This window comes from Petromyzon marinus, chromosome 25 (assembly GCF_048934315.1).
Source record: "Petromyzon marinus isolate PM22_M1 ecotype Great Lakes invasive population chromosome 25, UKy_Petmar_22M1.pri1.0, whole genome shotgun sequence".
NCBI lineage: Eukaryota > Metazoa > Chordata > Hyperoartia > Petromyzontiformes > Petromyzontidae > Petromyzon > Petromyzon marinus.
In genome coordinates this window covers 13029394-13046886 of record NC_133691.1, presented here as the reverse complement: position 1 = coordinate 13046886, position 17493 = coordinate 13029394, and the positions used below count along the sequence as shown (strand labels likewise).

Genomic DNA, 17493 nt, shown 5'->3' with positions numbered 1-17493 from the left:
TATCTCATACTGACTACCTCGTACTGGCTACCTCGTACTGACTACGTCATACTGACTACCTCGTACTGACTACCTCGTACTACCTCGTACTGACTACTTCATACTGGCTACCTCGTACTGACTACCTCATACTGACTACCTCATACTGACTACCTCATACTAACTATCTCATACTGACTACATCATACTGACTAACTCGTACTGACTACCTCATACTGACTATCTCGTACTGACTACGTCATACTGACTACCTCGTACTGGCTACCTCGTACTGACTACGTCATACTGACTACCTCGTACTGACTACCTCGTACTACCTCGTACTGACTACTTCATACTGGCTACCTCGTACTGACTACCTCATACTGACTACCTCATACTGACTACCTCGTACTGACTACCTCGTACTGACTACCTCATACTGACTACCTCGTACTGACTACCTCATACTGACTACCTCATACTGGCTACGTCATACTGACTACCTGGTACTGACTACCTCATACTGACTACATCATACTGACTACCTCGTACTGACTACCTCACACTGGCTACCTCGTACTGGCTACCTGGTACTGACTACCTCGTACTGACTACCTCGTACTGGCTACCTCATACTGGCTACCTCGTACTGACTACCTGGTACTGACTACCTCATACTGACTACCTCGTACTGACTACCTCGTACTGACTACGTCATACTGACTACCTCGTACTGACTACCTCATACTGACTACGTCATACTGACTACCTCGTACTGACTACCTCATACTGACTACCTGGTACTGACTACCTCATACTGTCTACCTCATACTGGCTACTTCGTACTGACTACCTCATACTGACTACCTCGTACTGACTACCCCATACTGGCTACCTCATACTGGCTACGTCATACTGACTACCTGGTACTGACTACCTCATACTGGCTACCTCGTACTGACTACCTGATACTGACTACCTCGTAATGGCTACTTCGTACTGACTACCTCATACTGACTACCTCATACTGACTACCTCGTACTGACTACCCCATACTGGCTACCTCATACTGGCTACGTCATACTGACTACCTGGTACTGACTACCTCATACTGACTACCTCGTAATGGCTACTTCGTACTGACTACCTCATACTGGCTTCCTCGTACTGACTACCTCGTACTGACTACCTCATACTGGCTACCTCGTACTGACTACCTCGTACTGACTACCTCATACTGACTACCTGGCACTGGCTATCCTGTACCTACTACCTCATACTGACTACCTCATACTGAATACTTCGTACTGACTATCCTGTACTGGCTACCTCATACTGACTACCTCGTACTGACTATCCTGTACTGGCTACCTCAGCCACCATTACGCCTCATAAGAGAAACGGAAATGTGCACGCGTACTAAGCTGTCGTCAATCCGGCGCCGCGATGTGAGCTACCTCGCCTGGTCTACAGGAGGTCGTGGGTTCGACCTCGCCTGGTCTACAGGAGGTCGTGGGTTCGACCTCGCCTGGTCTACAGGAGGTCGTGGGTTCGACCTCGCCTGGTCTACAGGAGGTCGTGGGTTCGACCTCGCCTGGTCTACAGGAGGTCGTGGGGTCGACCTCGCCTGGTCTACAGGAAGTCGTGGGGTCGACCTCGCCTGGTCTACAGGAGGTCGTGGGTTCGACCTCGCCTGGTCTACAGGAGGTCGTGGGTTCGACCTCGCCTGGTCTACAGGAGGTCGTGGGTTCGACCTCGCTTGGTCTACAGGAGGTCGTGGGGTCGACCTCGCCTGGTCTACAGGAGGTCGTGGGGTCGACCTCGCCTGGTCTACAGGAAGTCGTGGCGTCGACCTCGCCTGGTCTACAGGAGGTCGTGGGTTCGACCTCGCCTGGTCTACAGGAGGTCGTGGGTTCGACCTCGCCTGGTCTACAGGAGGTCGTGGGTTCGACCTCGCCTGGTCTACAGGAGGTCGTGGGGTCGACCTCGCCTGGTCTACAGGAGGTCGTGGGGTCGACCTCGCCTGGTCTACAGGAAGTCGTGAGGTCGACCTCGCCTGGTCTACAGGAGGTCGTGGGTTCGACCTCGCCTGGTCTACAGGAGGTCGTGGGTTCGACCTCGCCTGGTCTACAGGAGGTCGTGGGTTCGACCTCGCCTGGTCTACAGGAGGTCGTGGGTTCAACCTCGCCTGGTCTACAGGAGGTCGTGGGTTCGACCTCGCCTGGTATACAGGAGGTCGTGGGGTCGATCTCGCCTGGTCTACAGGAGGTCGTGGGGTCGACCTCGCCTGGTCTACAGGAGGTCGTGGGTTCGACCTCGCCTGGTTTACAGGAGGTCGTGGGGTCGACCTCGACCCTGACGACGCCTTCTGCTGCTGCTGCTGCTGTCGATGTGGAGTCTGATTGTTTTCTCTCTCCCCGTGGCCCCGTGGGTTTTTCTCCGGGGTTCTCCAGTTTCTCTCCTCCACATTTATAACACGACGTAACACAATTTGTGTTTATGGGTACTAAGTGTTATTTTTTTTATTGCTTATGCCTAGAAAGTATAGAAAACGGCTATTATTCCCCACAAACTTTGTATTTGTGACCAGGACGAAGACCGCCCAATCCCCGGGCTGAATAAGCCAGCTTCGCTTCCCAGATCTGAGCGAACGAATGAATGGAAACATCGCAGATTTGAGAAGCGCGCCCGTCCTGCCGTGAGCCTTCCGAAGTCAGCAGAGGGAGGGAGAGAGGCACGGTTCGAGTCTGGTCTGGGGCGAGTGACGGAGATTACCACGTCTCCGATTCTGGTCTGGTGATCTTGTCGGGGAAAGCGCTGTTAGCGAGCACCTATGAAGGTCGGCACGGCACACGATGGGGTGGGTGGCCAGCACCAACGCCCGGCCGCCTTTGTCTCCCCAGTTGGCGATGTTTACGCACCGCAACCAGGTACTCATTTGAGGCCGAGTCGATCTAGGCGAGGCCCAGGACCGATTCAGATAATTGTCACCGGTGTTGACCGTGAGCGGGAATCGAACCGCGTTCGCCGGGTTTGTAGCGCAGCGTAGCGCTAACCGCTGCCCCACCGCTCCTCCACACACAGCCCAAGCCTTTGGCTCACACGCGCACGCCTCATCGCACCGGAGCGGACACGCACAACTCCGAGCTCGCACTCCCCTTTGCACCTTCACCCCTGCCCGCACCGCCTTGCTTCGTGACAATGTTTACTTACGCATATGCCTTGCACACAGCCCCCATAACCCCTCCCTGTACAGGCAGACGCAACGCGGTACGCACGATCAAGACACGATGGCGTCACGTGGATTTGACGATGGATGCGACTGGTGGCGGGGAGCAAGCAGCAGAGTCCCGAGACCCCCCCCCCCCCACAGCCTCACCTTTCCCCTCGACGCGCTCCACGGTGCGGCTCCACACCACCTGACGACTCCGCATGTCCACCTGCAGGGTTCGCTTCTCGGGCCGGGCGGAGCGGCGGAACAGCGTGAGCACGGAGCCCAGCTGGAGATGGCTCAGCATGGAGTTCGCGCCCTGCTGTTTGGGGGAGCGCCACATCGTGGTGCGCGGTGGCGGCGGGGATCTTCGAGTTGACGCAACCTACACCCCCTCCCCCCCCCACGCCGGTTCCTCTGCTTCGGGTGGGGGGCTGCGTGCGTGTGACACACACGGAGGGGGGCGCACACAAAGGGGGTCCCCCGAGACTCTTGCGATGAGCGCCACCCACCCCTGGGGTGGGTTTGGAGCCGTGCGCGCTCGCCGTGTCGCCTCAACCCCCTAGCTGGGAGCTGCGGGGCAATGCGAACACTTCCTGCTGCCTGGCGCCCCGAGCCCCCTCCACCCTCCCCCTCGCTCCCCCCCCCCCCCCCCCCGGGGGAATCAGCGGTGGGGGATGCGTCCCAGGCGACTAGGGGGTAGCGTCTCCCCATCGCTGCCGAGATGGGAGTCGCGTCAAGTCTTCCTGTGCTAACGCACAACCGATTCGAGAGGTTCGGGCTGCGTAATAATCTGGCAATATATTTCTGTCGTGAAGCCCTCCACCACCCCGACAGCCAAATTGCATTTCACGTGGCGTACACGCGTTTTAACGCTCAGACTATTTGCGGTTTCCGCTCGCTCGCTGGTTTAGGAATATTTAACCAAAATTGTTCTTCGGCGTTGGCCCACCCAACATGACCAACCAGGCTCAAACACCTGCTTAGCTTTGACTTCCAGTAAGACGAAACCACACAGAGACAAACATCAGCAGAGGCTTTCATGATCCACTCCTGCACCGCCAACCTCTTAGGCCACGAGCGCACCCAGCCTGTGCTGTGAATTCTACATTCCTATCGCGCAGCTGAGTTCAGCCAACAGCACAGCCAGTGACCCCCGGACCTGGATAGGAAACCGTGTGCCCCCCCCCCCCGTGCAGCGCCAGGGAATTCGAGCTCAAGACAGAAGACGTCGCAGGCGGCGAGGGAACACGTGTGTTTATTCAGTAGAGCCACTCTGTGTCATGGGACTTTTTTTTAAAGAGGGTCCTGCCACACGGCAGTTTTTTTGGTTTTGTTTTCCAGACGGTTCCAAACCAATCCGTGTTCATACACCCGGGAGGAAGGCGGAGAGAAAACTCGCACGCGCGAGGGGCACAACACCGTCTCGTACAGAAGGGAACCGATGGAGGCGAGTCAACTTTCCGTACCGCCTTCTCCTGGCGACACGGGGAACGGCACCCGCGCCTCGACCCCCACGCGGAGTTTCACAACACGCGCGTGGCGATCCCCCACCAACCCTCGCTGCCTCTGCATCGCTGGACGACAGGCAGCCACGTGCACAGCCACGTGCACAGCCACGTGCACAGCCAGCCAGCCCCGCGCGGGCCAGAGAGCGGCCCGTCGGACCTCTTGGTGGACACCGCGCGGCACACGACCGGGCTATCTCACGGGAGACGCCGCTCTCTCTCTCTGGGGAGTGCGGCGTCTCCCCACCCTCCGCGTGGGTGTGGCAGCTCCCGATCCTTGCTTCAGGCTCCCAGTGGCAGCATCATTCGTGCGCACACACACACGCATACACACACACACACATACACACACACACACATACACACACACACACACACGCATACACACACACACGCATACACACACACACGCATACACACACACACACGCATACACACACACACACACGCATACACACACACACACACGCATACACACACACGCATACACACACACACACGCATACACACACACACACGCATACACACACACACACACGCATACACACACACACACGCATACACACACACACGCATACACACACACACACGCATACACACACACACACGCATACACACACACACACGCATACACACACACACACGCATACACACACACACACGCATACACACACACACACGCATACACACACACACGCATACACACACACACACGCATACACACACACACACGCATACACACACACACACACGCATACACACACACACACGTACGTACCGAAATACGATTCCGCTTGTTTACCCAGGAAAAAAAACCTCACAGAGCTTAAAGAATGTTTAACCAGGAGGGCCCTGCCGAACGTTCGCAGTAGGAGGAGGAGGGGGGTGTAATATTGCTGCCGTCTGGAATCTCAATTGAGTGATTTGTGGTTAATTGCTCAACGTCGGATATTTCATGGCCAACAGCGGTTGCATTGTGTGAGTGGGGATTGTGTTGTTAAGCCATGGGAGTAAATCCGAGAACCTCCTGAGGAAACCCATGCAGCAACAGAGGAAGAACTTCACGCAGAAAGGCGCCCCCCCCCCTCCCTCCCCCCCACCCCGAGATAGGAGTCGAACCCAGGCCCTTCTTTGCTGTGTGTAGGCCACGAGCGTGACCACCGGGGCCCCCCTGCCACCCCCCGACCGTGCAACAACAAAACTACAACCAACCCAAACCGATAAATGCGCGGTGGTTACACAGTGGAATCCGCCTTCTCGGCAAACGCGCAATCATCGGCTCTGGGCAAACCGGGGCGGCCCGGCGCTCTGCGGCCATTTACGGGAAGCAAACCGGTCCCCTCATTTGGCGTCAGCGGCGATGACGCCAGGGCCCGGCTCGGGAGCGCCGGCACGGCTCCCCCGTGCGGTAATTTTCATCTTGCGCTCGGCGAGGGATAGGGGGGGGGGGCGGGAGGGAGAACGTCGCCGCGGGTATCGCCGGCGGGCGAAACGGGCTTGAGAGTCACCGCGCTCTCCACTCCGGGGTCACCGAATCCGCGAACGTGGTGTGGGTAGTGGTGGGTGGTGGTGGGTGGGGGGAGGGGGGGGGAACGTAACGAGAGAAGCGGTGAAGGAGAAGGTTGATGTCACCGCTGGGAGGAGGCAGGGTGGGAGGAGGAGTGACTAGAAGACGTAATCCGCATCCACCATCGCCATGGCCCAGGCGAACTTGTCGCGCTGCGTTTTGTTGTAAATCTTCTCGATCGGAACTCCAAATTTCTTGCACCTGGCGGGGCGTGACGGGTGCAGAGAGAGAAGGGGGGGGGGGGGGGGGTGGGGGGCAGGGGCGGGGGGGGGGACACGGAGATCAACGACGGGCGCCGCGTGCACGCCGGGCCGCTTCTCGCGGAGCTTCGCCGACCGCCGTCATCCGCCTCTCGCGCTCCGCCGCACAGCTTCCTCCTAGCCCACAACAAACGCGGGCACACACACACACACACACCGCCGGCGGTGGCGGCGGCGGCGGCGACACGGGCGCGAACTCGCGCTCAACGCCGGCGACGTTTCGGGCGACGGCCCTTTTCCGTAGCGGGGTTAGGGGGGGGGGGGGGGGAGAGGGCCGTTTGCACGCGAACGTCACCTGGCGGCGCACGTTGTTGCGGTCCTCTTCAAAACAACGGACGCGCACGTGATGCGCGCGTTCACGCGGCTCTCTCCCCGAGCCTCGGTGGCCTCTCACCTGCCGAGGTGGCGGCGCTTGGCGCTAGCGCCCTCCCGTGGCCACGCGTGGTCACGCGGCTGCCACGCTGGGGCTCCCGAGCGCGCGAGCGATTAGCGGCGCTTAAGGGAAATTCCTCGCCGGGGTTCCTCGTAGAGACTTTTTCAGGAGGATCCTGCCAGGTTTTTCACAGTAGGAGGCTGCGGCGTGTGACCCCAATTGAGTAATTCGCCGGTCATTTTTCAGCATTTGGAATTTTTTGGCTAATAACAGTTACGTTGTGTGGGGGTTTTTTTTTAGCTAATGAGGAGGAAACTCAAGTACCGAGGAAGCAGGCCCAAATAGAACAGAGGGGGAGAAAACACAAATTCTATACACAAAAGACACCCGGAGCTGGGAATTGAATCCTGGTCCTTGTTGCTTTGAGACACGAGTGTTACCCCACTGCGTCGCCGCCAGGGGCACCGAGGGGAAGTCTCCTGGCGTCGCGTGCGGAGGAGGGAGGGTGGAATGTCCCCGTATCGCTCATCGTCTGAACACGCAGGACGTGTCACCTTTGTCAAACATGTGTAGTGACGTATAATGGGTCACTACGGCGCCTAGCGCCAGTTATTGAGAGAGAGGGGAACTGAGAGTGTAGTAGCCCTCTCTGCCAGCAGGGTACGCTATGTCATGGAAAGGGTCCCTAGGGGGCATGGTTCTGGTGGCTGGCAGAGAGGGGGCATCTGAGGACGTAGCAGCCCGGCTGGCTGGCAAGGGCACGTGACAGGACAGGGTAAGGATGTGGGCAAAAGGGGACAGAAGGGACACGTGGTGTATGGCCCAGAATCTTCTGGAGGGGGCGTGGCCGAGGGCGGAGCCAGGCCACGGTGGAATGGAACCCGCCGTGCTGTCTTCTCCTCGGTCTCCGGTCTTCGTGCTCGGCATCGTGGGTCAGGCAGTGTGCCGACTGACCTGACCCGTTTATGTAGTTACCCCGTGGTGGTTACCGGTTATGTGGTTACTCAGTTGTGGTTGTAGAATAAACATGTTGCCTCCTGAGTGCGTCTCTCAAGTGAACCCACTGCACGTGGAACTCAAAAACTGCGAGTGCCAGAGCTTCCGTCAGCTGCTACACCTGCTAAAGGTCAATAGGTCGGTCGCCTTCCTGACCTCTTTTACCACGACTACCATGAACTCAACTCGATGATTCTTCCCCCCTGTCTTTAATCTCATTCACCACACCGTGTTCAACCACCAAACCACCACTCGCTCAATAACCAACCCACTTACCAACTCACCCACCCACCCACCCACAAACTCGCACACCCACCCACCAAACCACTCATCACATTGCAGGTCACAACACTTCTATTTCTGCTTCTTCTTTCTCGCACTGCCCCACTTTGGGATTCCCTCTTCACATCATCATCATCATCTTTTCCCAAGCTCTTGCCACGAAAATAACCTCGCTGAATTTAAGAAACCCATGAACCCTTATCTAATACAGCATTGATATTGCTGCTTGTCGCTGGCCGCTTGGCGTTTTGAGCCCCTGTGGGTTTGTGCCGAGCAGCCGTGCTCGTCACGGGAACACGGCATCGGCGCGTCGCCGTGCATGCCACCACTTCACGGAGCGCCCCCGCCCACTCCCGGGTGAGAGAGGAATCCGCGGTGAGGGGGGGGGGGGCTCCGATGGGGGCCACCGGCCCCAGCCCCCACCCATGGCCCCCCCGTTTAGGGTATTTGGTTGCGGTTTTAAATTTCCACGTGACAATCCGCTTCGTTGAGCTATCATTTTGTCGCCAGGTAGCTTCTGATAAAGAGCTGCGTAGCTCAGCGGGTAAAGTGGAAACAAGTATTCTTAGTTTTTTCGGTAAAGTCACGTTGAAGGGAAACAACAAAATAATAAAATATATATAAAACAATAAAAAAATTCTCACGACGTTTCGACCATAACTCAAACGGTCGTCTTCAGGTGTGTTGGTTTGCATAAATTTATTTTTATTAATAAACTGCCAAATCGTTGCGCGTGGCGCTAACGTTTTTATAAATAAATAAATGTGCCGTTTAAAAATAAATTTATGCAAACCAACACACCTGAAGACGACCGTTTGTGTTATGGTCGAAACGTCGTGAGAATTTTTTTTATTGTTTTATATATATTTTATTATTTTGTTGTTCCCCTTCAACGTGACTTTACCGAAAAAAATAAGAATATGAATTACTGCAGTCACGAAAGCTTTAAATCAAAATTTAAAATGGAAACAAGTTTAATGGTTCGTTTTCAGATGCCCCCAACGCACCAGGCGACGGAGATGCGAGGGTCCAGGTAGTTGAGCTTCGAGGTGCCGAGCGCGATCTGCTTGTTCTCCTCCTTGTCCGTGACGGCTACCTCCATGTTGGCCAGCTGCTGCTCGATCCGCTCCACGGCTTTCTGCTTTGCCTCCACGATCCTGGGCGGCACGGGGCAGGAGAGAGGGGGCAGGAGGGGGCGGGGGGACACGAGGGGGGCGCGGGTCGAGCCGTTTACATGCCGAGACGCGTTGGTGCACGTGGGGAGTGGTGAGCGCAGCAGTTAGCGCACTTCCATTCCTGCTCCTCACACGGTCGACTCGGCCATGTAGGCCTTCATGGCTGCTCGCCGACAAACATGGACACTCGCGCGTGCGTTACTTCTGCATCTTGGGATCGTCGTGCCGCTTCAGGTTGACCTTTGCCTTCGCCAGATCGTCTCGCGCCTCGCGCAGCTGCTCCTGTTTGGCGCCTACCTGCACGGCGCACACACACACGGGGCACACACGCACGCACGCATGCGTGCAGCACACACATGGGCCACGCGCATGCACGCACGCACGCACGTACGCACGCGCATGCACGCACGCACGCACGCATGCACGTACGCACGCGCATGCACGCACGCATGCACGCACGCACGCATGCACGTACGCACGCGCGACACACGTGGGCTGCACACACACAAGCGTGTGGGCGCCACACCCTCATTTGTTTCCAGCCAGCGTGCCCTCCCCCGTCCGACGAGTGGAGTCACCGTTTAAACGAAGAGTTCGCTTGACGAGGAGGGCGCGACGAGAGAGTGACACGCAGCAGGGTTGTGCGGGCGAGAGGAAGGAGACACGGAGAGAACGAGACGTGAGGGTAGAAGGAGACACTGCAGGGAGAGGCAGCGCGATACCGGCAGACCTACAGAAAGGAAGACTGAGACGCAGAGGCACAAACTCACTCTCGCGTACACGCGGACCCCCCCAAACACGTAGCGTCGACGTACTCCAACCCGCCACACCACCCTCACGGGCCTGGCCCGGAGGCCCTTAGGCCACATACAAACGGCCCTAAGAAGAGAACCCATTTAGATCCCACTGTGCAGGGCCGCATAGAGGCCCCACAAGGGCCGCCTGGGGAGGGGCCCATGGTGAGGGCCCCGTGGGGAGGGCCCTGTGGGGAGGGCCCCGTGGGGAGGGCCCCGTGGGGAGGGCCCCGTGGCGAGGGCCCCGTGGGGAGGGCCCCGTGGGGAGGGCCCCGTGGGGAGGGCCCGGTCTCCCGGCCGCACCTTGGCCTGCAGGTTGGCCATGGACTGCTCGTAGGACTTGGGCGGCGTGCGCTGGTGGTTGCACAGGATGGCGACTGCGCGGTTGGCGCGGTTGTACGATAGGATCTTCGCGGCCACCGAGTCGTCCGCTGTGGAGGGCGGGTGGTGGTGGGGGGGGGGAAGTTGAGAGCAATTAAATATTTTTGTCCCCAATTGGGTTTGTGCGTACGTGGTAGGGGTGGGGGCGTATGATGGTTGGGCATGTGCGCGCAATTCGAATTTAGATTCTCGCTCACGGGCAACATCAGCGGCGATTATCTGAATCGGTCCCGGGCGTCCCCGAGGTCGACTCGGCATGAAGTAATTACCCGGTGTGTATAAACGCCACCACTGGGAAGACAAAGGCGTGGTGCTAACCTCACTAACCTCTCGTGCGCAGCGTCGGCCTTCATAGGTGCTTGCTAACAGCACTTGCTCCAACCGCCTGATGAGGCTATAAGGGACATCTTTGTCTGTGTGCGCGTGCGTGCGTGCGTTTCGGCGCACGTTTGGTGAGCTCCGCGAGCTGCTCCTGCAGGGTGATGGAGGCGTTGTACGTGCGGAACACCTTGGCCGAGAGTCCGTCCATCAGTGTCTGAAGGTGCTTGTTCAGCATCATGGACTGTGGAAAGCGTGGACGCACGCATGCACACACACACACACAGAAGCACAAACACGTCACCGCACGCAAGCGCACACACACACACACGCCACCGCGCACGCACACACATGCACGCAGAGCACGCGCGCGTGCGCACACACGCCGTGCACTCTAACACGAAATCCCTGCGCCGGCAGCACTGGCGGCGAGGAGCCGGACGGCAGCGGTGCGGAGGAGACGTGTGTGTGTGTGTGCGTGTGTGTGTGTGCGTGCGTGCGTGCGTGCTCGCTCACGTTGAGCCTGTCGAACAGCTCATCCCCCGGGCACTTGTTCTCCGTGAAGAGGCGCAGATTCTTGAACACCTGAAACGACGACATCACCATTGACCATGCTCACTCCACTGCTGGGCACAGACTCCCCCCCTCTCCCCTCCCCCCCGCGCCGCCACCGCCCTTCGTGGTTCTCTCGGCGCTCCGTCTCCACGACGGATCCTCCTCCTGCTGCTGCTGGTGCCGTCTTGCTGGTGCCCGTCTCCTGTGCGGTGCAGCACGGCGCGGGTTTCTATTGCTGCGCCTCAAGACGCTGCGCATAAACAGGTGGAGTGCTCTTTGTTCAGGGGGAGGGGCAGGTATAGGGCTCCGTGTGAGCTTAGAAGGGGTCTCTGTGTCAGTCTACGCATCTCTGTGCAAGTCTATGGGTTCAAATGTTAGTCTATGGGTCTCTGTGCGAGTCCACGGGTCTCTGTGCGAGTCCATGGGTCTCTGTGCGAGTCCATGGGTCTCTGTGCGAGTCCATGGGTCTCTGTGCGAGTCCATGGGTCTCTGTCGAGTCCATGGGTCTCTGTCGAGTCCATGGGTCTCTGTGCGAGTCCATGGGTCTCTGTGCGAGTCCATGGGTCTCTGTGCCAGTCCATGGGTCTCTGTCGAGTCCATGGGTCTCTGTGCGAGTCCATGGGTCTCTGTGCGAGTCCATGGGTCTCTGTGCGAGTCCATGGGTCTCTGTGCAAGTCCATGGGTCTCTGGGCGAGTCTATGGGTCTCTGTGCGAGTCCATGGGTCTCTGGGCGAGTCCATGGGTCTCTGTGCGAGTCCATGGGTCTATGTGCGAGTCCATGAGTCTCTGTGCGAGTCCATGGGTCTCTGTGCGAGTCCATGGGTCTCTGAGCAAGTCCATGGGTCTCTGAGCAAGTCCATGGGTCTCTGAGCAAGTCCATGGGTCTCTGTGCGAGTCCTTGGGTCTCTGTCGAGTCCATGGGTCTCTGTGCGAGTCCATGGGTCTATGCGTGGTCTCTTTTCCGATGCTCTTGCAACAATAACCCCGCTCGATTCAACAAACCCGTTCAACCCTCGACGCAACGACTTTGACGGCGCCGTTTGTCGCTGGCCGCTTGACGTTTTGGGCCGCGAGGGCCCGGCGCTCGGCGGCGGCCGGGGACCCACCCGCTTCTCCACGGGGACCTTGTTGTAGTAGCGGATCGAGTCCTTGCCCAGGAAGTCAAACTCCACGACGTTGTGCTGCGCATCGAGCGTCTCGTGCAGCCGTACGTGCTCCACGCGCAGCGAGCAGCAGCCCACCGTGTCCGCCTCGCCCTCGTCCTTCTCGTTACCAGCACGCAGCGCCAGCTACGGGGCCCGCACGCGCACGGACGCACGCACAGCAACACCACCAAGTGGCGGTGACGTCACCACGGCGTTTGCGAGGTGCCTTTTGAGGCCACGTTAAGTGACGTAGGCCCCCGCTTGGCAGGAGGCCACGGGCATTCCACGTGGCCAACCTCGGTGTGGTTCTTGAAAGACTCCTAGGGGCTGGGTTAGAGGTTGGGCCCGCCAAGTGGGATTTTGCCTTCCCAGGGTCTCCAGCACACAAAGACAAAGATCCCCCGTATAGCCTTAATAGGCTGATGGGGCTAGTTCTGTTTGCGAGCACCTATGAAGGCCGGCATGGTACACGAGGGGGTGGGTGGCCAGCACCACCCCCGATCGCCTTTGGCAATGTTTTTGCATGCTGCACCAGGTACTCATTTGAGGCCGAGTCGACCTAGGGGAGGCCCAGGACCAGTTCAGATAATCGTCATTGGTGTTGGACGTGAGCGGGAATCGAACTCGGGTCGCCCGGTTTGTAGCGCAGTGCACTAACCATTGCGCCACTACTCCCCACGAGTATGTATGTGTGTACACGTTCAGCCGTGGCCTGACAGCGGCTGACGTGGATATAGACACGGACACGTGTACGCGCGCCCACACACCGTCATCCTCACAGCGTTTTTTTTGTTAGCCATTGAACAAAAACGGTCCCAAACATCGCGTTCTTTCAGATGCGCTTTTGCGGCTGTCTGGAATGCTCTTCCTTCCGATATTAGGAAGCCACTGACGCTAAGCACTTTTAAATAATCTGCATCGAAAATCTATGTCTTGAGAACTTATTTTTGTGTTTATCGTGTTGTCCCTTCCCCTGCGCCTTGGATTAGTGCAGTTGGACACGCACGGTGCGAAATAAGTTCAACATACATACATACACATACAACATACACACATTATCCACTACCCCCCGCAGACCCTCACCTTGTCGATGAAGTAGAGAGCCACGGCACACTGCCGCACCTTCATCTCGCGCGATTTCCAGTCCCTGCGGTACTGCTCGCGGATCTGCGCCACGCAGCCCTTGAGCTCCCGTGCCACCTCGTACTTCTGCCAGTCCTTCTCCCCCTGCGGGTGGCACAAGCGCCCCGACACCACCACCACCACGAGGAGGAGGAGGGATGATCAGGCACACCGCCACCACCACCAGGAGGAATGATCAGGCACACCGCCACCACCACCAACACCACCACGAGGAGGAGGAATGATCAGGCACACCACCACCACCACCAGGAGGAATGATCACGCACACCGCCACCACTACCCACCACGAGGAGGAATGATCAGGCACACCACCACCACCACGAGGAGGAATGATCAGGCACACCACTACCACCACCACGAGGAGGAATGATCAGGTACACCACTACCACCACCACGAGGAGGAATGATCAGGCACACCACTACCACCACCACGAGGAGGAATGATCAGGCACACCACCACCACCACCACGAGGAGGAATGATCAGGCACACCGCCACCACCACCAGGAGGAATGATCAGGCACACCGCCACCACCACCAACACCACCACCACCACGAGGAATGATCAGGCACACCACCACCAGGAGGAATGATCAGGCAGACCGCCACCACCACCGCCACGAGGAGGAGCAGCAATGACCACGCGAGCGAGTGAGAATTCCGCGCGACCTCCAGTGTGCTACCCGCTCACCTTGACCCTGGAGCTGGCGTTGAGCATCACGTACTTGTTCTGGTACTGCACGTTCTCGGTCCAGCTGGCGAGCCAGCTCACCGCACCGTCGTGCCGCACCTCCTTCCACCGGTGGCCCGCGGGGGGCTCGGGCACCTTGGAGTCCCTGCACTCGTTGTTGTCGTCGTCGCCATCATCATCACCACCACCGCCATCATCATCACCATGAGCACGATCGTCATCGCCGCCGTGAGCCATCATCATTATCGCCGACATCACCACAGCTGCCTCACCACCGCCATCGCTACCGACCTCATCATCACCACTACCGTCACCGCGTTAACCATGGGCCTTGGCTGCCCGTCGCTCGTCCACCACCCTCGCTCTGTACCGCTCTCCACCACTACGATCGCCATCACCATCTCCAATTTGATCACCATCACCGCCATGCGGCTGCCACTGTGCGCACCGCTCTCTCTCACCGTCTCCACGCTCTCTCTCACCGTCTCGGCGCTCTCTCTCACCGTCTCCGATCGACGCCGCTCTCTCTCACCGTCTCCGCGCTCTCTCTCACCGTCTCCGCGCTCTCTCTCACGGTCTCCGCGCTCTCTCTCACGGTCTCCGATCGACGCCGCTCTCTCTCACCGTCTCCACGCTCTCTCTCACGGTCTCCGCGCTCTCTCTCACCGTCTTCGCGCCCTCTCTCACCGTCTCCGCGCTCTCTCTCACGGTCTCCGATCGACGCCGCCCTCTCTCACCGTCTCCGCGCTCTCTCTCACTGTCTCTGATCGACGCCGCTCTCTCTCACCGTCTCTGATCGATGCCGCTCTCTCTCACTGTCTCTGATCGACGCCGCTCTCTCTCACCGTCTCTGATCGACGCCGCTCTCTCTCACTGTCTCTGATCGACGCCGCTCTCTCTCACCGTCTCCGCGCCCTCTCTCACCGTCTCTGATCGACGCCGCTCTCTCTCACCGTCTCCGCGCTCTCTCTCACCGTCTCCGATCGACGCCGCTCTCTCTCACCGTCTCTGATCGACGCCGCTCTCTCTCACCGTCTCCGATCGACGCCGCTCTCTCACCGTCTCGCCGCTCTCTCTCACCGTCTCCGATCGACGCCGCTCTCTCTCACCGTCTCCGATCGACACCGCTCTCTCTCACCGTCTCCGCGCTCTCTCTCACCGTCTCCGCGCTCTCTCTCACGGTCTCCGATCGACGCCGCCCTCTCTCACCGTCTCCGCGCCCTCTCTCACCGTCTCTGATCGACGCCGCTCTCTCTCACCGTCTCCGCGCTCTCTCTCACCGTCTCTGATCGACGCCGCTCTCTCTCACCGTCTCCGATCGACGCCGCTCTCTCACCGTCTCGCCGCTCTCTCTCACCGTCTCCAATCGACGCCGCTCTCTCTCACCGTCTCCGCGCTCTCTCTCACCGTCTCTGATCGACGCCGCTCTCTCTCACCGTCTCCGCGCTCTCTCTCACCGTCTCTGATCGACGCCGCTCTCTCTCACCGTCTCTGATCGACGCCGCTCTCTCTCACCGTCTCCACGCCCTCTCTCACCGTCTCCGCGCCCTCTCTCACCGTCTCCGATCGACGCCGCTCTCTCTCACCGTCTCCGCGCCCTCTCTCACCGTCTCTGATCGACGCCGCTCTCTCTCACCGTCTCTGATCGACGCCGCTCTCTCTCACCGTCTCCATGCTCTCTCTCACCGTCTCCACGCTCTCTCTCACCGTCTCCACGCTCTCTCTCACCGTCTCCACGCTCTCTCTCACCGTCTCCGCGCCCTCTCTCACCGTCTCCACGCTCTCTCTCACCGTCTCCGCTCTCTCCTCTCACCGTCTCCGCGCTCTCTCCCTCACCGTCTCCGCGCTCCCTCCCTCCCCTCCCTCACCGGCTGCAGTTGATGATGACGTCCTCGGGCTGCAGCCGCAGCTTCAGCTTGCCCTGCTTGGGGTGATCGCCGCGCCCGCGGAACAGCCCCGGCGGCTCCACGCGGAAGTTGGCGATGCGCTCGCGGTGCCCGTCCATGGTGCAGTAGCCGTACTCCTCCAGCAGCGCCTCGTTCCTCCTCTTCAGCTCCTGGGCGCAGATCGGCCCCGCCGGCACCGCGCGGACGTTACCGGGACGTCCGGGGGGCCGCCGCGACGCGTGCGGGCCGGCACCGCCAACCCCCGCCGCCTTCGTCTCCCCGGCGGCTGCGGCGTCGCTCGGTACCTGCTTCTCCTCCTTGGGCATGTTCTTGCGCTCCTCTTGCTGGGCCTTGAAGTACTCCAGCATCTCCCTGAAGTCGCACTTGTCCAGGTCTTTGACGATCTTCTGCTCCGATTTCGTCATCTCCTGCGATGTGGGAGGCGGGTGGTGGGGGAGGGCACGAGAGTTGGGAATTGGCAGGGGTCGCGAGCCCGCGCGCCAAGCCGCCGCCCCGCCAGTCTCCCCCCCCCCCCCCCGTGACCTGGGCGCACAACATCAGTGGCAAGTGGTGTCTGGGGCTGCTGTGCCGGGCCTCCCCTAGGTCGACTCGGCCTGAAACGAAAACCTGGTCGGGTGCGGTTGTTTACCACACCGCACCAAAGACAGGGCACTGGTTTAAGGCTAAGGTGATCTAGGAGAGGCCCAGCACCGATGTAAAATTTAAATCTCGTCACCGGGTTCTTACCGCAGTACGCCAACCACCATTAGCGGTGACGTCGCCACGGTTGCTTGCGCCAGGCTAAGTGCACGTGGAGGTCGTCACAAGCAATGTGGAAGATTCGCTGCTGGTAGGAGGTCACGGGACAGACCCAGGTGCCATGGGTTGACCGACTGAGATGACTGTCGTATGCACCACCTGTGCCGCCCAATGAGCCACCTCACCGTGCTTTAGCCACCCGGCGCTCGGCTCGTTGCTCCTCCCTGCCCCCCGATGTTGTCCTTTCACATGTGTGCACGCGTACACACACGCACAAGCACACACACGTCGACACACACACGTTCCACACTCCTAATCTCCGGATCCTCACCTTCCTCCAGTCCCTGAAGAAGTTCTCACGGAAGACGTCCCGTGTCGTGTATTCGTGCTCCAGCATCTTCGCGAAGAACGTGGCCACCTCCTCCGCCGCAACGCTCAGCTTCACCTCTTTGCCTAGGCCCAACGGGA

At 59.2% G+C, this 17493-nt stretch overlaps 2 protein-coding genes across 3 annotated transcripts in view; both read right to left on the bottom strand.

Moving 5' to 3' along the window:
* Nucleotides 1-3793, bottom strand: part of LOC116945727 (1-phosphatidylinositol 4,5-bisphosphate phosphodiesterase gamma-1-like) — a 58080-nt gene extending 54287 nt beyond the window's left edge. The window contains exon 1 of the mRNA XM_032960230.2: nt 3362-3793. Within this exon, the coding sequence (XP_032816121.2) occupies nt 3362-3536 (175 nt within the window). The 5' untranslated portion in view covers nt 3537-3793. The remainder of the gene's footprint in view (nt 1-3361) is intronic.
* A 639-nt stretch (nt 3794-4432) lies between these two features.
* Nucleotides 4433-17493, bottom strand: part of LOC116945731 (DNA topoisomerase 1-like) — a 30480-nt gene continuing 17419 nt past the window's right edge. For both annotated transcript variants that reach the window (XM_076069753.1, XM_032960236.2), the window contains 12 exons: nt 17357-17478; nt 16572-16694; nt 16249-16436; nt 14381-14525; nt 13631-13774; nt 12509-12691; nt 11364-11432; nt 10977-11091; nt 10452-10579; nt 9557-9651; nt 9187-9336; nt 4433-6469 (listed from right to left, as the gene is read on the bottom strand). In XM_076069753.1, the coding sequence (XP_075925868.1) occupies nt 6367-6469; nt 9187-9336; nt 9557-9651; nt 10452-10579; nt 10977-11091; nt 11364-11432; nt 12509-12691; nt 13631-13774; nt 14381-14525; nt 16249-16436; nt 16572-16694; nt 17357-17478 (1565 nt within the window). In that variant the 3' untranslated portion in view covers nt 4433-6366. The remainder of the gene's footprint in view (nt 6470-9186; nt 9337-9556; nt 9652-10451; nt 10580-10976; nt 11092-11363; nt 11433-12508; nt 12692-13630; nt 13775-14380; nt 14526-16248; nt 16437-16571; nt 16695-17356; nt 17479-17493) is intronic.